This window comes from Euprymna scolopes, chromosome 2 (assembly GCF_053919585.1).
Source record: "Euprymna scolopes isolate OS-2025 chromosome 2, ASM5391958v1, whole genome shotgun sequence".
Taxonomy (NCBI): Eukaryota; Metazoa; Mollusca; class Cephalopoda; order Sepiida; family Sepiolidae; genus Euprymna; species Euprymna scolopes.
Window position 1 is genome coordinate 163,357,727 of NC_136483.1, and position 22,173 is coordinate 163,379,899.

General features: G+C 34.5%; 1 protein-coding gene across 1 annotated transcript in view; it reads left to right on the forward strand.

The window, feature by feature from the left end:
- Positions 1-22,173, forward strand: part of LOC145298338 (high affinity cGMP-specific 3',5'-cyclic phosphodiesterase 9A-like) — an 81,048-nt gene that overhangs the window by 25,462 nt on the left and 33,413 nt on the right. Inside the window, exons 2-3 of the mRNA XM_080144313.1 lie at positions 19,564-19,713; positions 21,806-21,854. Of these exons, the coding sequence (XP_080000439.1) occupies positions 19,564-19,713; positions 21,806-21,854 (199 nt within the window). The remainder of the gene's footprint in view (positions 1-19,563; positions 19,714-21,805; positions 21,855-22,173) is intronic.

Sequence of the window (22,173 nt, forward strand, 5' to 3'; positions counted from 1 at the left end):
AACTGTTTGTAAAAAAAAAAAAAAAAAAAAAAAAAAAACACAGACGCGTGCCAGAATAGTTTAGTGTGTGTGTGTATGGGGGGGGGGGTTACTAAGCACACTCGCATTCACGTGTGTACATTTTTCTTAAATTTGTGGAGCAATTTCCTATGAAATTTTATTTCAACTAGTTTAGTTTTTAAGCACTTTATAATAGTGCCAGGTTTCTAATCTTGTTTGCCAAGACACTATATAATTAGAATTGCCTGGTTGTGAAATGTGCTTAAATGATTTTGACTAATGCAAATTTATTAGACCCAGTATAGTAATGATTTAAAATATTTTTTAAAAATGACTTGTGCGCCACCACCGAGAATTGAAACCAAAACGGTTAGCTTACAATTTTTTTTCCTTTGACGTTAATGCTAGACTTGTTTATAAACAGTTGCAAGACAAAAAAATTACAATCGGAACCCATAGTTATTACGGTATGCATGAATGTTCATAATGCTGTCATTTGACATTCACCTGGCAAATTTCATTTCCAAATTTTCACTTTTGTACGGCTAACACCAAATATAAAGTTTCGCATGGTTTAGAATACTTAAGACCAAAAACTGACAGGAGTTTGGTAAGTAAAATCTTAAACAAATTTATATGCACACATATTATATATAGGGTGACCAAAAGCTAAATGGAGGCCATCTAGAACATGCTGTAGAACGGAGAGAAAAAAGGCCAAAGACCCTAGTGTTTTGAATATAATAAATTAGTTAATGACCAAAGCTTTATTTCATTCGGACAAAACACTAAAACAGGGCCTAATGGGAGTTGGGCTCCCCCCCCCCCCGTGCTATATTATATTTTTGGTTACTAATCTTTAACGCAGATATTATGCAAATATGTAGAATATCTGCATGATTATAATTACATGTAATAGTTAACTAAAGATAGTTATCCCATAAGAAAACCGAGAAACTAATGAGTCAAAATGAATGTTTAAAGAATATGCAAATTAGCTAGATTTTTTTTTACATACTATAACTTATGTCAAAGATAGTAGCTCCCTACATCAAAGTGGCACTGTGCCTTGTTTAGGGTGACAATTAAAAAAAAAAAAAAAAAAAAAAATAGGAAAATAACACTGCCCGTTTGGTTACTGCCATGTTATTTTAAATTTTTAAAATTTTTTTAAAATAATTCCTGAAGTCAATGGTGAATGAATTTGGTATTGATATGCCATACTTTGGGGTAATTGCGCCAACTAGCTAAAAGTGCTCTTTTGGCAACCATGCATATAAAACTTTAGTTGGCGTAATTACCTCCAGATTTGTAATTACCCCGAAGTGTGGTAACTGATTGGTTCTACATAATGAAATGATTTTAAACACTTTATGAACAAAATCTATGCAATTCGAGTGTGGTGTATATAAAAAAATCTGTAAATAAGATGTAAATCTGAAAAGATTTAACCGATAATCTGTGACTACTGGTCACAAAAGACTGAAATTAACAGGAAATAATCACACTAATGATGGTTTATAGCGTAAAATCTTTGGATGAATGTAAAAGTTGAAATATGAAATGTTCATTTCAACTTGCCAACATTTTTTATACGTGAGCAAATTCATTCATAGCTTCAAGTGTTTTAATTTTAAATCTAAAGATAGCTCAAATAATAGGGACACGGCTGGAGCTCTAAATGTTTTGGTTTCCATTTTAGCTGATGGCACCAAAGTCTTTTTTTTTTTTTTAAGTCTGTACTATATATTGGGTACAATATAATGAATAGAGAATCGGCTCTGTAATACTAGATACAAAATCTGCATGAATGAAAATATATTGTAGCATATTTTACATCTGGGCATGGCTGCCCAGCGCTGTTAGTGGGCAAAGCTGTACATAAAAGCCTGACATAAAACTGATACAAGGAGGCTGATATATAGATTTCAAATGATTTGTCGTTTGCAGTTTCCTACAAGGTGAAGGATTTGCTTGTTTGACAGGAAACTGAATTTTAAAAGTTCAGTTGGGAGGGGCGTAGTGATTACAGGTGCTTTTGTCTGGAGCAATATTGCTAGTAAACATAATACAGCTTTTAGTCATTTAATAACTAAACCATTCTTTCACTTTAGTACTATGAAGTAAAAATCCAAGAATCTGAATATGAAGGATGTGTCCTCTATAGTATTAGACCTAACTGAATGGTTAATTGTAGGTATTGACCATTTCATACCCTCTAAAAAGTTTCAGCAAAAACCTAACAGCCAGCCATGGTTCTCTCCAGAATGTGCTGCTGCCATTGCGCACAGAAATCACTTTTTCCACTGCTTCAAACGTAATAGATGTATGGAAACTAAAGCCGTTTTCAGGACTGCCAGCAACCATTGTAAGAAAGTAATAAGGAACGCAAGAGAGTTGTATGCTCAATCTGTTAAGTCCAAAGTAGCTGAGCAGCGGCTTGGTTCCCACCAGTTTTGGCAAATAGCAAACAGAATCCTGAACAGAAGCGTGTGCTCCATCCCAACTATTATCAATGGACCTGAGGTAATCTCGTCAGCATCAGACAAAGCCAAACTCTTTGTCAAGAACTTTGCAGCTAATTCTACCCTTTGCGACCAAGACCGCCAACCCCCAATATTTCCTCCTGTATCAGAAAACACGCTATGTGATATACGTATATCTGTACGTGATGTTGCCAAGCTAATCAAAAACCTTGATTCCAGTAAAGCAACTGGCCCTGATGGTATTCCAATTATAGTACTCAAAAAAACTTCAACCTGAACTAGCGCCCATACTTACAAAACTGTTTAAACGTTGTCTTAAGGAGAATAGTTTCCCATCTCCCTGGAAAATCTCATCAGTATGCCCTGCATTTAAGAATTCAGGTGATCGCTCATCCCCCTCTCAGTACAGGCCAATAAGTCTCCTGTGCGTCATGAGTAAGTTGCTAGAATCTGTGTTAAATACAGAAGTAATCAAACATCTCAACAAAAATAACCTTCTTAGTGACACTCAATATGGTTTCCGTTCTGCTAGATCTACAGCAGATGTCCTTACAGTTATATCGCATAGGATTAGCAAATCTCTCGACGGTGGCAATCTTTCTAGGGCAATTGCTCTTGACATATCTAAAGCCTTTGATAGGGTATGGCATAAAGGTTTACTTCATAAGATCGCTAGCTATGGTATAGCTGGAAAAGTCTTCTCAATTATTAAATCATTTCTTTCTGATAGGTTCATAAGAGTAGTAGTTGAGGGGCAAAAATCAGAAGCTCACAGTATTAATCCCGGTGTCCCTCAGGGATCCATCCTGGGCCCAACTCTTTTCCTGATCTACATTAATGATCTTCCAAATCGTATCCTTACATCATTTGTAGACATTTATGCTGACGACACTACCATTTATGGTACCACATCTAAGACAGTAAACGAGCAAGTACTCTCCAATTCTCTCTCCTCTGATCTTGAGCATGTAGTACAATGGGGAAAGGAGTGGCTGGTTACTTTTAATGCATCTAAAACCAAGCTTCTCTCTTTACATCATCAACATTTTAATCCACATTTGTCATCAATTGAAATGAATGGCTCTCGTCTTCAGGAGGCCTCAAGTTTTGACAAGCTTCTGGGCTTGACCATTACTCCTGATCTTAAATGGAACACGTATATCAAATCTGTTGCCAAGGCCGCTGGAAAAATGGTGGGATCTTTCTATCGATCCAGTAGATATCTCACTGCTGATGCTATTCTCTATCTATATAAGAGCCAGGTACGTCCAAGGATGGAATACTGTTGCCACATCTGGGCAGGAGCTGCTAGAAAGGACTTGTCCTGCCTTGATAGAGTTCAAAATAGACTTCGTAGCCTCGTAGGAGATGTCCTTTTCTCCTCCTTACAACCTCTCTCACAGAAGAGATGTTGCGAGTTTGTCTCTGATGTATCGTTATTTTCATGGAAAGTGTTCAACTGAGCTTCAATCTATGGTCCCCCCTCGCCAAACTTTCACAAGAAACACTCGTCTAGCTGTAAACACTATCAATAATTTCCCCCACTCTTTATCTGTGCCTAAACCTAAACATAGATTCCATGAACAAAGCTTCTTTCTTAGAACTGCACGCCTGTGGAATTGTCTTCCGTTTTCCTGCTTTCCGGCTGACTACAATATGGTTGTGTTCAAGTCTAAGGTAAATAAGTTCTTGATGAGCCGTTCCATATAAGTTATTAAATTTACCAAATTTTCATTACTAATGATTACTATATTGACCAACTTCTACTGTACACTCTTTAACCCTTATCCTTGAGTGGCCTCTGGGCCTTGATAATGTGGTGATGCCTTTGTAAAAAAAAAAAAAAAAAAAAAAAAAATGAACAGTATCCTGTTAAATCTTCTGCATTACAATAAAACCAATGTTGCATCATTTTAGCTAAAACCCACATCAAATTCTTGTTTCGGTGAATATTTGCCTCATGGGAACTTTCCAGAATGCCACTTTATTACTGCCAGGAATAAATGCTTTGTGTAATTGAAATCCTCTTGCCGTTATCATTTCTTTTAATGGCTTCCCCCCCCCCCCAATCTCTGGGGGAGAATCCCAAAAATTGAAAATCTTGTTTTCTGAAAGAAAATTTTTTTATTTTATTCAAGTTGTAATTGAATTTAAATCTTGTCTGGAAGTTTTCTAATTTTATGGTCCAGGGAACTAATTAACATGCGTGAGATTGTTTAAAATATAAACTAGTAGTGCCTGACACTGCTGGGTCATAAAAATGAAGTTTTCATGCAGATTTGGTATTGTACAACCAGTTCTATTATATTGTACCCAATATAGTGATTTCCAAAATTTAAAAACTTTGGTACCATCAGCTGGAATAAAAACCAAAACGTATACCTCTCCAGCATTATTTGTTACCATCCGAGATAAATCCATACGCATATACTAACTTCAAAATGAATTAAAATTTACTTGGGCCTACAAAGTTCCAATTTTTCTATTTTGAGCCCTTAGCTATTTTTATTGGCTAAAACTAAATCGAATTTGTTCCCTAGGTCCAACTCCTTATAAAGTTTGGCACTACTACACTGTTGGGACGAAATTTTGGAAATCATAAAACCTGAATTTCCCATGAAAATAATGGTATCTACATCTTCCTCTTAAGATTATATCCAAAAATTATGAAAAATCAATATGGTAGAAAGTTAAAGAAAATAAAAATAGAATTTCAACTGAATCCTAAGACCATTCGAAAGGGAGGTAATTTTGTCATGATTTAAACAAGATGGCAATTTTTCATCTGTTAATATGATTAAAGTTTTTTAATAATTCAGTAATATTCAGGTAATTCCCACTGCCTAATTTGGAAGCTACCATTGTTACTTATTAGAATTGATAAATGGAGTTTTCAGATGATAAAAAAATGGTTTCAACCGATTTGTCGACTACAAAATTTCTCCCAATAACGTAGAAGTGAAATCAAATCTGAAAACCAAAAATTCAGTTTGGTGGACCATTCTTTTTTTTTTCTTTGATTTCTCTTGCATTTTTTTTGTTTCATACTCTTACTCATTTCTTTTCCTCAATCCACTTCAGCCAATATTAACTTTTCTCTCCAAACTAAAACCTTGTTGACAACTGTTCTTTATATCAATCTGCTACCACTAAAAAATTATTTGGTCAATCTTTGAAAATTGTTACCTGCTAAATATTCTTTGCCATAAATAAAACGCAATTATTTCAAATACAATTCTAAATCATGTCATTTTCAAATGCTAAAATTGTCTGCATTCATAATGGCAAACAAATATACAATAAACAAAGTTTACTGAATACAAACTATTTTATTTTTCACCCCCTCAAGGTTAATGGTACCATAATGGAAATTTAATTTTAAAGGATGCCTTTTCCAGAACCAGTTCACATAAACTTGTAAATAACCATATAGTCAACCAGGAAACGGATTTGTGGTACTGTTCCACAGATAAGTAGATCTAGAAAACTCTGCTCATGGAATTTCCACTTCGATTAAGGCACTGGATCTGCTAAGTCAGGTGTTTGCCATTAAAGACTAAGGGAATCAGTGAAGCTTTGTTAAACGTCTGTCAGCATCTCTTACGGAGGCTGCAGAGAGGAGAAATTTGTTCTGTACCCTGTCGAGGAAGAGGATGCTCTGAGCAGCTCCTCCACAGATGTCGCAAGAGGATTGCATCAGTGAGATATCTACTCGAGTGTAAAATGATCTAATCATTTTCCTGACAATTTTTGGTAATGGCGTTCATTTCAGATCGAGTGGATGTCTGTCCCAGAAGCTTGTTAAAACATCTTAAAGATAGGAGCCATCATTTCAAGTGGGATCAGGTGGCAGTCAATGTTGACTGAAAGAAGCTTGGTTTTAGATGCATTTAAATTAACTAGCTACCTTTCCCATTGTATCACATGCTCAAGGTCCGAAGAGAGAATGTGATCTTGGTTGTTGCAAGCTTTTGAAGTATTGCGATAAAGTGTCTGCATAAATGTCTACGAATGATTTAAGCATGGTTTGGGAGATCATTGAAGATTAGGAAGAGTCGAGTCCAGAATGGAACTCTGAGGAATACCAGTGTTAATACTATGAGCTTATTTCTGCCCATAAACTACTCTTATAAACCTATTGGAAAGTATTAATCGAGGACATTTCCAGCTATTCTGTTGCTGGAAATTTTGAAGTAGATCTTCATGCCATAATCTATCGAAGCGTTTGTATCAACAGTAAGTGTCCTAGATACAAAGCCTCAGAGATTCGCTAATCATGTGATATTAGTTGGCACATGGTTGCTGGCAGTTCTAAAGGCGGCTTAGTTTCAAAACATGTATTTTGTTGAAAGCAATGGAGATAGTTTATGGGTGCAATGGCAGCTGCACATTCTGGAGTAAACCATGGCTGACTCCTATGTTTTTGCTGGAATATTTTTGTAGGGTATGAAGTGGTCTATATTAATGCTTAATCATTTAGTCATCTGATACTATAAAGGACACTTACCTTTTTAGACATGAAATGCAGAGCAATGATATAAATGTTTGGAAGCTATCCTAGTTAGCCCTATAGTATCTATACTGTACAATGAAGTACATTTGACATTACACTTTTATCTCGATAACTGGAAGATCCCAGTGGAGACGGTATGGGTAAATTGTAAGAAAAAGATCTGGGAGACTTGTCTGCTGTCCCTTGGTGGCAGGCATAGGGATGGGCTTGAACAATCTGTTAAGGTGAGAAATGACCTCTGTAATATGGGTGGTGTTAGCCAAGGGATGAGTAGACAGGATGTGGCCAATTTTCTCGATTACACTCAATAATAGTAACTTACACTTTTGTGAGGGTGGGGGCAATAAAGGGCAAATATGAACGCTTAACTTCAGTTTTAAAGCAAATAAATGCTTTAAAGTTGTCCAATCGGTTGGAATGAAAACAAATAGAAGTTTGCTCAAAAATCAAATACTGTTAGAACATTACATTTTGTCATGATTGGTGACATTGAATGCCTTTACAAGTTCAAAATCTAATATTGAAAATTTTGGTTTCAAGTAGCAAATTTTAAAGTGAGCAAATTGAGCCAGTTTGAATATTGTATGTTACATATACATGCACACACAGTGGGTCTCAAAATATATACTCATCTTCAATGCACATACACGTGCATATGCACAGTAAATTTTATACATCTTGTATAGCTATTTCAGAATTGTGTATATAAATCTATAAATATGGGCTTGCTGTTTAGACTGGGATGATAAAATCTTTGATATTTTGAAGGAAAATGATGCAATATCACTACATTACTACAGCCTTGCTTATCAGCAGTGCTTTAAGGAAACTACCTTTCCTTTGTAAGGATGATTAATTGGTACTTTGAAGTATTGGAAGTATTTTAGCCTAATTTCCAATTCCAAAAAACGATTTATTAACACTTCATTTGCTAGCCAAAATGAAGATTCAAATTTCAATGCATCAAAGCTAAGATTTTGATAAAGGGATATTTTGTCAAATTTACTTCAAAATTTAAAGTAGATAACTCTCCACCCCCTGCCCATCTAAAAACGAAATTTTATTTTCAGAATCTGAAACTACATCAGAATTAGTAAAAATATTGGAATCCTCACATCTTTTATATTATATAAAAGGAATTTTATGAGTTTGTTCCTCTGTACTCTGAAATGTTGGGTCCGTTTCTTGAAATTTCAGATGCTTGTGTCTGGGAGTGTTCTTGCACGAGTTTTGAATCTAAATGTGTCGGATAATTATCAAATCGAAATTTTGTAATTAAAATCTTTTTTGACTAGTTAATTCTTTTATACAACCTAACATCACGTGTGTATTAAAATTTTAATGCACAAGCAGGAAGGCTCGCCCTATAAAATCAACTAATACAGGGGCATGTTTGAAATTAATGTTCCTGTTTAGAGCACAATTAAACCATGATACTTTTGCATTTTAAACTTGAAGTCTCTAGCTACATATACAGTAGGTGGTCTTATGATTTTTTTTACCCCCTCCCCCCTCGGGGCTCTGGTTATAGTATTTGACCTGCCTTGGTGTTTATTTGATTATATACATATTATACACTGTACTATATTACTAATTTTTTTATGCCGTATCCCGGGGTTCTGTGATTTAATAAAAATTAAGATTCTCTTTATACATGTAGACTACACTGTATTGCGGATCAGTGGAGAGGCATGCAAAGTTAATCCTGGTACACTGGATGGGGGCAACTTCACTGATTTCAATGACAAAAGCCTGCCAGAACATTTGATCCTCATTCCATCCTGGATAACGTTGGATCTCCCTGCTAGTACTGTATATTGCTCACTGTGTAGCTGGGAGGTAGTTTTAGCTTTTCTACCAGTAACATTTGGTTTGATTCTGAAGAGATGTATATATCTAATGTGGCCGTCCCAATATTTGTGTGGGAGTGACAGAAAACCTACTTTTAGCTTTTAGGTCAAATGTATTGGGATCCTGCCAACATCTTTTTATCGCATTTGCTTTTTATGAAACGAGGAATTTAAAAGCTAAACTTTTATTTTTTTTCATTTTTTTTTTTGTCCTTGTTTCTTAGTTTTATTCCTTTTGGTGAGATTCCAATTAATAAGATGCAATCACTTCATATCTTGACATACTTATCTTTCCACGTTCATATTTTAAATTTGCATTTAATGTTTCTATGAAATTTTAAAATTTCAACTAATATTATGAAATCTTTCCAGACAAGACATGATGCCGTTTGATGTAGTCTGCCAAGCTCCAACATCTGCCTCATCAATGCAATGTTGCATGCCTGTGCCTTTTTCTTACAAGTATTTTTATGGAATGTTCTTTGAACTTGTAGCATTTGTGCCTCCTTCAACATGTATACTAACAGCAAAATCTCATCCTTTCCACTGTTAAGGCCCGTAAAGTTTTCTACTCTAATAATTTCTTCCCTAAGACTGATAGATTTTGGAACTCCCTCCCAGTTTCCCTGACTGTACTGGCATGCAAACGTTTAAATGTAATGTGAACAAACCTCTTTACTTAATTTCCCACTATGCCTTGTTAGATGTAAGGTGTTATTATTTGGGATCGTGCCTATGTGGCAGTATGTCTTATCTGGAGGGGAGGGTGAAAAAGAATTTTAAAGACCTAAAATATAACAATTCAAGCTAAAAAAAAAAAATTAACCAATAAGTGTTATCTGGCCGTTTTCTGATTCCAGAAATGACAATTCTTTTCCCTTTGCCAGAAACGTGCAAAATTTAAAGAAAATCGTTAAAACTTTGCTCTGATTATGTACTTTTGCTAGTAAGACTAACAAACGTGCATTACTCTCATTAAAGTAGTTGATGCCTGGGAGGATGGTATCATGGCAAAAAATACTATTCAGGTGTAAACCTTGAAAGATAATACGCTAGTCTTTAGCAATAGTTTTACCTTCGCGGAATCCCTACATAAAATACTTTACAATCTTATTTGCTTATTTCGTAAAGCAATTTTTTTTTTATAAACGGTTGAAGTAAAAAAAAAAAAAAAATTCAAAAAACATTTCAGTTATTTTTAAATTGTGAATAAACTGGATTCTTTAAGTTTGACCTAGTACAGAATTTTTTTAACATGTATAAGAAAATGTTTGAGGGTGCTAAAAAATATGCATTTGCAAAATAATTATATTGTCCTATTATCAGTATTTCTTGCAGGCTCTTAAAGCCCCCCCCCCCCTCCCTTGCAGAAAAACTTCACAACTTGAATGATTATAAAATTACTTGTTTTACAAAATAAAACATTTCAACAATCATGCCTCCCATTAAATGTGACGGTCCCATTTTTAACATGTACATTTCCTGTGCAAATGATCCGATTTCAGGTCTTGTTTATTTTGCTTTTCGGATGAGAAAATGTAGGAAATCTGAAATATTTACTAAACATAAACGAACAGTATAAATATTTCCACTGCTCAAGTATTGAAATTTAAACTGTTCAGGGATCAATCAAAATGCATTTTTAAAAACATTTAAATTCTAATTTGACTCGTAAGTCTTCACCAGAAAAAAAAAAAAAACTTGTATCTTTTATGAAGACTCTGAAACTTCATTACTTTTTCTCGGTTGTCCAAAATTCAACTGTTTTCCAACTAGTTAAAATTAGTTCTCAAATTTATTCAGGGAATTTTATAGATAGGATTTCTTTCTTTTTCACTGAAAGACTTGTCCCCAATAGTAGCTCCCTACTTCAAAGTGGCACTGTGCCTTGTTTGGGGTGAAAATTGAATAAAAAAAACTAGTGCCTGCTAGTCGAAATATCCCACGCTTCAACGCTGGCAACTTTGCTGTTTGCTGAAAAGTCTGAAACTTTCCTCAGTGAATTGTATTTATGCTCCTGCTCATGACATATCTGATGTCACATCTGCCATTTCCTTTGTATTTAGAGTGCTGTCCACATCCTTTGAACTACTGCTTGTCTATCTCCAAGGTTTTATGTGGTGTCTTGATCATCTGAGGGCAATCGGGAGGTCTGTTTTCCATCACTTTTTCGCTTGTCATCCTAGTTGTTGACGGGTCCTGTCTTTGGAGATTCTTTTCAGTTGCGACATCTTAGAATCAGTTTGTTGCCTTATAATTGCAGATTCCCCTTGGTGTTGAGTGGTATACTGGAGTTAGCTTATGCCGGTTTTGTTTAAGGAGTATTATATCTCCGGGTTCTATGCAAGTCTGTTTAGCTGTTTCTTTGATCTGTGCGATTTTTCAATTTGCCTTGTCTCTTGCCGAGCTGTTCTCCAATCCTGGTTTTCAGGCCTCGTGCAATCCTGGTAGGTTATTCACTTTCGTACCCAAGAGGAGCTTTGTAGCCCCCTCCCACCACCATGGCATGGGAGCATATTTTTGTAATGCATCAGAAACTCTCCTAGATGTCTTCTCCAGTCCTTTCCTTCCATATTCGTTGCCAAAAAAGCTTTCAAACATGGTTCCAAAGAACTCAATTTTCCCATTAGTTTGAGATAAGGTGTTATCTTTTGGTGTTGGCTACCCCTATTCTTTACAGAATTTTCGAGGATATAAACTGGGACCTGTTATCTGAAACAATGGTTGCTTGGATGCCATGTGTATAAAGTTTTGGATTGTCGATACAATTGTACCAGCCCTGGTGGATCTTGTTACGAATGCTTCAGGCCATTTTGAGTCTGCATGCACTATTCCAATTGCATAATCCCTGCTAGAGTAAGGTCAATAGAACTTCCCGGGGTGGGGGCTTTCATTTCAGCTGTATGCAGTGGACAGTGGTTCCTCTTAGTCTAAGGTTGTGCACGAATACATCGGCTTATGGTGGCCTCTATCCTTGTCTACTAAGCCACCATATTTTAGTTCTAAGTGCTTTTGTTTTCATTATACCCACCAGTTTTACATGTGCCAACTTCAAGATTTGCTCCTGTAGGTTTTAGGGTGTGATTCTGGCTCCATGCATAGCTATGCGTCCCCCCCCTCCCACACACACCGACGTTTGGTTGTCAATTCCTTTTATATTTTTGCCTTCCTTTTCACTCCCCAAACAATTAGAGTAGCCACCCGGGATACGGTTTTTAGGTTACAATATGGAATGTTTTTCTGGCCCCTGATTACAGTATTTCAAAATCTTAGTGTTATTTGATTACTATTATATACTGTATTGTATTTTAATTTTTAATGCCGTATCCTGGGAGTTCTGTATTTTTTCTATTCGCTTTAGTTTCAGTTAATACTGAATGTCATTGGAAGCTGCATTTCGAAAAATCACAGGTGAAACATGTATGCACATATGTAGCCAATGTCTGTATAAAGTGATACTTAACTTTTTCTTGTAAAGTATTTTTTACTTTACAGGTTGGTGTTTGTCGCCAGGTTGTAACATGAAATACTAAACGAAATAGAAAGCGAGTTTGTATCGGTATTAAAATATCAAATGAATGATCAAGCAATCCAAACATTCGGTTCTATTGGCATGTAAAGTCTTGCCTCTGTCACAAATGGCTAGGAAAGAATACATTGCAATGGAGAATTTTAAATGATGCCCTGTAAGAAAGTAACTTTAACTAAAGAGGTAATAAAAGGGTAGACAAAACTCTAAAACAAATGCTGATCACAATATATTAAACACTCCTAATCTAATTTCTTGGTAATGGGATTTGGTATCTGAAGTCGAACCTATACTAGTGGTTGCTAGAAAAGCAAATTTGTCAAGCAGTCTCTTTTTACAAAGGAAAAAATTGACACTTTTTGAAGACTAATATTATACTCAATGTCATAGCATTTTAACTTGGAAATCCAAGTTTGTAACGTTTTGAATTGTATCCTGTTGGATATAATTCAAGACTTGAAGACAGTCTTCAAATCGATGGTCTGTTACCTCGACATTTTTGAGTTCTTGCTAATAAACTCTAAACAAAATAATCCCAGACATTTAAGTCTGGGCTTTTTAGGGATGATCCTCCGGTGCAATGAAATTGGTAGTTTGCTGAATAAATTGAATTTCTAAAATTTTTGCCTTTCTAGCAATAAACCGGTGTAATTGTATTATAGATTTTAATGTTCAATTCAGAGGAAGGTTAGTGTAACTGTCTACATGAGAAAGCTTCTCGGGCCTTATCTCTAAGGATTATGATTATACTAGCAGAAGTAACTAAATGTATCAGTTCTGTAAATATAAAATTCTTGTCGGACAGTTTTTCATCAGTAATTAATGTGATAATCTGTTTAATTCTGCCTAGCCACCTTTTCTTTGAAACCTGTTATTTTAAATAGAATATTGTAATCGCCATTAGTTTCAAATACTTATTCAGGTTGAGTACTTTGTTAATATGGACTATTTTTTAAAGTTATGTTGTAACAAATATTTTGAATCCTGACGATATTTTAAATACTTGCATCTTTAAAGACAAATGGCAACATTTTTTTTTTTTTTAGTCATAAGTGTTTAAAATAAAAATTTTAATCTGAAATTTTTTTTTTTTTGTAAAATGTTTTGCTCCTTGTCTAAAGTGGATGACACTGATTTGAATCTGCAGTGTAGATTATGAACATTGTTTCTCTTTGACAAGGAAAATTAATTTTTGGAAAGGTCAGATTAAAATTTGCATCCTAACAAATGTTTTATTTTTTTTTTAATAAAAATGCGGTTACAAAACGATTAAACATGTACATTACTGCAACAAATGTTGAGTTTTCTCAACATCGTGTGTAATTCCCCCCCCCCCTCTTATTGGAGATTTTCCATTGGGAGAATGTTTATTCTTGTACCAGTAAAAAAAAAAAAAAAAAAAAAAAAAAAAAAAAGAAAACTATGCTGAACCAATTTTCACTGCACCCGTTCACTTTTCTCTGGAGGAGGACTCCTGTTTTGGAGGTTTCTATAGCATTGTTTTGTCACTGTACTTAAAATCCATTGCATCTAATTTCCTTACAATATTTTAACAGCAGTATTTTTACTTGATGGCCCAGAATGGATAATTTTGGCAGCACTCTGGAGATCTCGGTTTTGTGTAGACTTAAAATATTGTAAGAATTATATACATTTTTATACAAGCTCATCTTGCTTTTCTAGGAATTTTCAGTGCTCTGGAGGCCTTTACCTTTAATTTGTCATGCACTATATAACTTTTCCTCTATTTTAACAGCAAAATATCGGTTCCATAGTGCCTGGACTGGTACCTTTTTATTATTTTTTTGCCAAATCTAGGCTGACAATTGCGATCATAATTACAATCTACTTGTGGGCGTTCAAGCGAACACAGAGCTCCAGTGCGAATGCGGAATACAATCTACGCACACCATTAATAAAACGGTCTGGGGAAAATTGTTATAACCTTTTTCTTTACTGTTAACCTACCTTAAATTTTAAGTTTTATTTTCTTTTATGCTTTCATTGATGACGCTCAACATACTCCAGCTGTTGACATCATGTTCCGGGGGAAAGCTGGGTGGATTCTGGATCACTCTGCAGGAGTACCAAATACTGTAATAATTGTATATTGTGGCTTTTCAATGGCAATATTTTTACAGCATAGAGCCTAAACCTGCTTTCCCATGAAAGGATTTTGATGGTGCACAGGAGATCTTCTTGGTTATTTTTAAGTTTTCACTGTACTTGAAAAATCTTAAATTATAAATTCACTTTTAATAGCAACAATACAAGGTAAAGATCGTTTTGGTAGTGCTATGAATTTTATAAGCATAGATGTAATGGTTAAAGGCCTGATTCTGAGTTATGGAGAAGTGCTTGTCTATCTGCACTGAAAAGCTGTGAAACGGGGAAACCAAACTCTTGAATAGTCATCCAGACGCTATTTTTCCCTGTACAATGTTAGGACAGTTTTATTCTGTTTAAAACTGACACCTGTTTCTATTTGTCTACATCTGGACAATATGTATAAATGGCTAGTAATAATTTTCTTAACATGGATGTAGACTTGCCAGTATTGATGCACTAAATGAAAGATGCAAGCCATCCAAAATCTAGATAATAGTATTAATGCATCTCTTTGAATATGTAAATGAGAATGTTAGTAACACTGAACCTCTTCCAGACAATGTGAGGATGGGCCAGTTTTATCTGGGTTTTACTTCTCCATATTGTAAGTATCTACAAAGTTCTGCCTCTAGGAATGTTGATAACTCGGATTTTATCTGATCGGACTGGAACTTCACATGATGGTTGCTGCAATCAAAGAGCAGAGTTAAGTATCAAATCAAAACAGGATTTTGAAATTCTGTAAAAATTCCAATCTTGATCAGATGTGGAACTTCATTGGTTACAATGTACACCACATAACTTTTTACATAACTTTTTACCATAAACGAAAATGAAGTTATTACCAAAATTAACCTTCACCTTTTTTCTTGACCTTAACTAGATATCTTAAAATTGACTTTATTTTAAGTTTGACCATGGTCCTGAGTAGAACTTTGAAAGACGTCCATTTGGGAATATGCCCCTATTTACCATTGCTCCCAGCTCAACTGTAATATGAAATTATAATACCTGTTAGTCTGATCTAGTACTACCAGATCAGGTCAGTCTGAAGATACTGACTTACTGACCAATCAACCATTTTTTTTCTTTGCAAAATTCAATGATATTCTAGTGAAAGTCAAAAAGCAAAATCAATTTTCTTCCACAAAACCAAACAAAACTCCATAAATATTTGAAGAGATAAAGAACTAGAATAGAAACTTTTCCTAAATTACTGGATTTGGCATTAAATAACAAAAACAATGACCAATATTTTGACCATGTTAAAGCCAATGTTTACAAGACTGTAAAAAGTAACAAACCAAACTCTGAAGAAATAAACTCCTTGGTGAAATTAATGAAAATGTAACAAAAGCAGATCGCTTTTTTTCTTTGAACCGTCAAAAATAGATAAAAAATATCTAAATTTGTACAAGGAAACTGAACACGAGATTAGAACACAAAAATAAAGTAAAAACATGTTATTGGTCTTATATAAGCATATGGACGATTCTGACCTTTTTAAAGGAAAGCTTTTTTTTTTCTCTCAAATTTTAAAATTTGATTAAAAATTAATTGAAGCATAAAAGTAAAGTTAACACTTCAATCAAAATTTTTTTTTTAAAATCCATCTAAATTTTTTAATCAACTTCATGAACTTGTAACATTCTTTGATTATAAATAACCCTAAATCACGGCAGCATCAATAAGACCTGGCAGCCATGCACTACTCAAAAACTTAGGCATTATCATAGCACTTCAAGGAGGTGGCAGTAGTAAAGTGAATAACTTAGATTTGATCTGTGTACAAAGATCAAATCCAGTTATTTCCATGGTACCACTATAACTTATGTATGTTGGCAACCTTCAAATGGTCTCTTCTGTCTATACTTGATTATAGAAAGGATTCTTGTATTTTCTACATTTTCTATTTCAAACTATCAGTTTATGCCCTGTGTTTTGGGGCTAAAACAGAAACCCTGCTTCAAATATCTACTGGTCAGCTAATAATACAAGATAACTTTTTTACCCTTCTATCAAAATATCTCTATAATATACCTTGTTTTTGGATCTACAACTCGCCTATTTACGTCTTGGCAGCATTTTTTTTTTTTTTTTTTTTTTTTTTTTTCACTCCTTCGAGTGATTTGCAAACATAATAGAACTCCTTTCGCCATTATTACCCTGCCACTTCTACTGTTGAGAGGGTTTTTCTCTAGCCCTCCCCGAAGTTGGGAGCTGCAATCATCCCTTGGGCTCGCAGGATGCATACAATATGAAATGGAATATATAGAGGAAACCTTTTTCCTTTTTTATAACTAATCAGAATAAGATTAGAATGCTCATACAATATTTAATTACAAGAATTCTACTTTTGAACCAGTTATCTCTATTGGAGATAATTGGTCCTAGCAATAAAAAAAAACGTAACTGTCACAGAATTTGATATTCTAGTGCCTCTACCAAGTAACTTCATATTCCCAGTTATTCATTTTTATCTTTTGAAAATCGTGCAATTTCGGATTTCTCTTCATAATTCCATGTACATTTTTACCGTATTAATATTTTGGAAAACGATATAGCAGGAATTAAATCTAAATTTATTTATTTTTTTTTTTTTTTTACATAGGCATCACAACCTCGAGTGGCCTTCAGGGTTAAAGAGTACAGTAGAAATTGGACAATATAGTAATCGTTAGTAATGGAAATGTAAATTTTTGTTACCTTATATGGAACGGCTCATCAAAAACTTATTTACATTAGACTTGAAGACGACCATATTGTAATCAGCTGGAAAGCAGGAAAACAAGACTTCCATAGTTCTAATAAAGCTTTGCTCATGGAATCTGTTGAGGTAGAGATAAAGAGTAGGGGAAATTATTGATAGTGATTTCTTCTAGATGGGTTTCTTAGTTTGGCGAGGGGGGGGGGGGACCATAGATTGGAGCTCCGCCGAGCACTTGCCATGAAATAACGATACAGCAAACTTGCAACATCTCTTCTGTGAGAAAGAGATTGCAGGGAAGAGAAAAGGACATCCCCTATGAGGCTACGAAGTCTGCCTTGAACTCTATCAAGGCAGGATAAGTCCTTTCTAGCAGCTCCTGCCCAGATGTGGCAACAGTACTCCATCCTTGAACGTACCTGGCTCTTATATAGAGAATTGCATCAGCAGTGATCAATCTACTAGATCGATAGAAGGATCCCACCATTCTTCCAGCGGCCTTGGCAACAGATTTTTTTTTTTTTTTTTTTTACATGGTCACCACTTATCAAGGCCTGGAAGCCACTCTGGGATAAGGATTATTGCATGTACAGTAATCAATGGGATAGTATCGTAGTGAAACCCCTACAGAGCATTTGTGTATAACCAGCATTACCTTGTTCAAGTAGCTTTTGATTAAAAACAATGGATTTTTTTTTTTTTTTTTTTTTTTTTTTAACCTACAATTAACAAGTTTAGAAAAGGTTTCACAATGTAAACAATATACGTCCAATTTAGCATTGTAGCAGAAATAACCAGTGCTCAATTACTTGCACCAGAACAAATGAATTTAAAAAATATTAAGGTGTGCAATTGCAACTGATACTACACATTTGACCTTGCATCTATACTAGTAGGGATGATTAATCAGCAAAATCGGAACTTTTTTGGGAATCTGAAAAAAATCATGTCTATTTTCCGATGCCAAAATTCCTTTTTAATTAGGTTTCATGAAAATCTTCCACTGGCAATAAAATATTTTTACTTCCAGTAAAATCTAGATTACCTCCCTCACATTTTTACGTTTAAGAAAATATATGCGCATGAAAAGTTTTTGCGGTAATCAGGATTAAATGGTTTTATTTAAATATTTTCAGATTTATAAAGAATCTGAATTGGTGATTGTTTTGGAATCTGAAATTCGGTACGGAATTGGCAATCGTATCTGAATCAGAAAAATAATGGAATCCTCCCACCACTAATATATACTTTCAGTTTGGAGACACCAAAACCTCTGCCCCCAGGACTAAAAAAAAATGAGGTTCTTCAGCATTTTGACATTGTAACTATAATGGTATTACATGATCCAAACATCAACTGAAGGACCGTTACATACCATCCATCTAGCACGGCCGTAGCAGAGATGGAACTTGCTACACAAGTTTGTAATGTAATTAAAATCTTGTTTGTAGCTGAATGCTTGAGGCTTCGCCAGGACTATCAAGGATATTTTTATGACCCCCATCATTAGATGGTAAGTCTACCATGACTTAGTCTCATCTACCCTTGAAGGATAGACTGCGCCAATTTCTCAACCTGATATTTTTACTTCGCGGTGCATACAGCACCTCACCTTCCCAAATAGTCGCTCATCTGGTACTGGTCAGGTTCAACATTGCTTAACTTTGAACTGATGTCAACGTATTGTGCCTGTTACAGGCAGTTTACAGTATAAGTGAAATCTGTAATATCGAACTCCTAATGTATATATACATTAGATAGGGTTTTTATTATATACGTATGTCCATTTGATATTTGCAGGTAAGTAGATAAAGTTGGTGAAAGGAGTGATACCCTCGCATCTTGTAATAGCCAATAAAGTGAGCCTTTGTAGTGCCCACTATTATGGTTGATCCATTTTTGAGTAAAATTGCTCAACATGAGCATTACGATAAACATTTAACTCCTTACTTATGGCCTGAGAAGGTTGAGAAATTGATCCCTCATGAGTGATTCACTGTTTTGTAGCCAAACAAGATGACGAATCCCAAATTCTAGTTCATACATTTTGTATAAATTTTTCAATCTTGCATTCATTTGGAAATCTGAGTGTGGTAGTTTTAGAGTTGAATTTGATGCTACATTACTGAGGTAGGAGAAACAAAACTGAATTCTCTGAAGTTCTGGTATTTCGTGTTTCTGACAAAGGAGGAATTGTTAGTTTTAGTCTGAATCTATCCATTAATCACCAATTGATTAACTTTAGACATTGAAGCGGAAGTTTTTAAACTTGCTACCTCAAATGGCTTCATGCTTTGTCTGGAGTGATTATATATATCCCCCCATCACTTCAAAAAAGATCTTAATTTTTTTTTTTTTTTTTCTTGTAGAAACATTCAGGAGTATTGCTGAGGCTGGTCCTAATGATATCCTGAAATTACACAATCAGCGAGGGTTTTTCCTTCAAATTTCTTCCAATATTCCTGTAAATACTCCAGACGATCGATACCAACTGGAAGTTGTGGCTAAAGTATGGCGGGGTGAGTATACAAATGAATCTTATTTTTGAAGTCTCTGAAACTAGCATGTCGCAACAATTCTCTGCTAGGATTTTTACTGCTATTCTACAATTGATTGTAATGAATGTGGCTGTAATGTCTTTACAATTATATAAATGTAACTTTGTGAGCTCATTCCTTTATACTCAGAAATGGCTGAACAAATTCTTTAAAATTTACAGAACTTCAGTGTATAAATCTGGGAGTGAGCTTAGTTACGTTTTGTCTCGGAATACCCCCGATAATTATATTGAAACAGTTATTTTAATCTATCAGTAAAGCCATTTTTTTTTCCCACATTGTCGCTTAGCAACAATGATAGAACAAAGGGCTTTGAAAATTCTACTGTGGGTAAATTAATAGGGTTTTTTCTTCTCTTCCCTGACGTGGTTTGTAGGTTCAAACTCCACTTGTGAATTTTTTTTTTTTTTTTTTAACTGGAAAGTTTATATAAAGTTTTATAAGAGAAACACTTCTCTAGAGTGCAATGTAGAATAACATTTTGTATTAAGTTACTGCATGGAGGTAAGTGAAGCTTCCTCTTGGGTGATTTCAGATTTTGATGACCATAAAAATAGTGTAAAATTGATCATCATTCAATCCTGGGCAACATTATCTCCTTGAGCTTATGTTTCTTATGCTACCATACAATATATGGTAAAGAACCACAGGACTATACACCGGAGATTAGTCTCTTTAGATTTGTAATCAGTGAAGCAGGTGATTCCTCCAATATTTGTCAATCTGGATTTGAAGCTATTGAGTGACTCTGCAGATACCACTTCTTCTGGCAGCTGGTTCCATACCTTCACAAATTGAAAAGTGTGCTTGAACAAGCCCAGCTGTCCTCTTCCGATATCGCTGCTTATGATTTTCTAGTAAAAACTAGAAATAAAGATTGAATGACCTGAAGATGACTTTACAAGATCAAAAAGTTTTAACTTTTTTTATTTTTTTTTTTTATATTTAAATTACTGATAAAGATAAAATCTATAGATCACCCCCACCCCAAGTGTTTTTACGTTTGAGAAAATATATGCACATTTAACAATTACTGGATAACTTTATAGTGAAATATTTAGATTTATAAAGAATCGGAAAAATATTGGATTCGTCCCATCACTAATTACGGTTTTAGTCAAATAGTCACTAAAAACACTGAAGTTGGATTTTAAAGAAATAGTAGTTGGAACAACTTTATGAAAGGAAATGTTATCTTCATAAAACTTTCTAATGTTCCTTGAACATTTTTAAATTGTCTCTTTTAAGGTCAGTTGTAATTAGTTTTGCAGGAATCCTTTTTAATTTAAAATGCTTGTAACTGTTCCTACATGCCATAGTTTACACTATGCCATAGACATGCTGGTTTGTTGGATTACCAAAGTTAAACTTTGAGCCTGGACTGTACTAAAATAGCTTACCATTTGGGAATACCAAGTCCCGTATGTGCTCTCCGCTTATCTCTGCATTGTCCTTACCATTGGAATCAGTGCCAACTTAAGAGGTATAGTTGGAAATTGAAATCTTTGCTTCACAATTAGAGGTATCCACTGTCTCAACTTGGAGGCCATGGTGGTATATACTTGCAAAATCTTTTTTTTTTTTTTTTTTTAAATTAAAACTAAATTAGAACTTAGTGCTTTAATTGTTTTCTACTGTGAGTGCTACTCATAAAATTTTGGCCCTTACAGATAGTGGTACAAGTGAAATCACAATTACAAATAAGTAAAAACTTTCACTTCCCTTGATAAGAGCAGAAATCTTGTAAAGCAATGGAAGATAAGTCTGTATTTTACCAATTCATGATTATTACTTAAATGACAAACTGATTTTATCTTAAAAATTCTACTCCATTAATTTTTGAAGATGCTTCGTTTTTATGTGCATATATCGGGTCTTACTTGGAATGCAATTTTCACATAAGTTTCATACTGTATAAAAACCAGTCTTCTCCATTCAGGTTGCCATTCTTCACTTTTGCCTGATACTGCATGCATATGATATGCAGATGTAGGAACTGAAGAATTCAAATGATTCTAAAGTTTTCTTGTGTGCTTTCTGTTCATAAATTCAGATCAAATACCTGAAGAAGTATTAGACAAATGGGAAAACATCGAAAAAAGGTGAGTTTTTTTTTTTTCTCTTTTCTCCAATATTATCAACTTAAAATTGTTTAAAACCGTTCTGAATTTGTAATGAGGCATGAATCTTTCCAATTTAGATTAATTGAACAATGGTTTCATCTTAAGCATTATCTGCCCAACATTTTGGTCAATGTAATCTTGGACCTTTGTAACTCGCGTTTTAAGCTTTTTCTATTATGTACTTCAGGTCTTTACTAATTGTAACCTGTCAGGTTATATTGACTGGAACCTCGTGTAGATAACCTTAAAGATGAGAACTATTGTCTGATTAATCTAAACCATATAAACTTTAAATTGT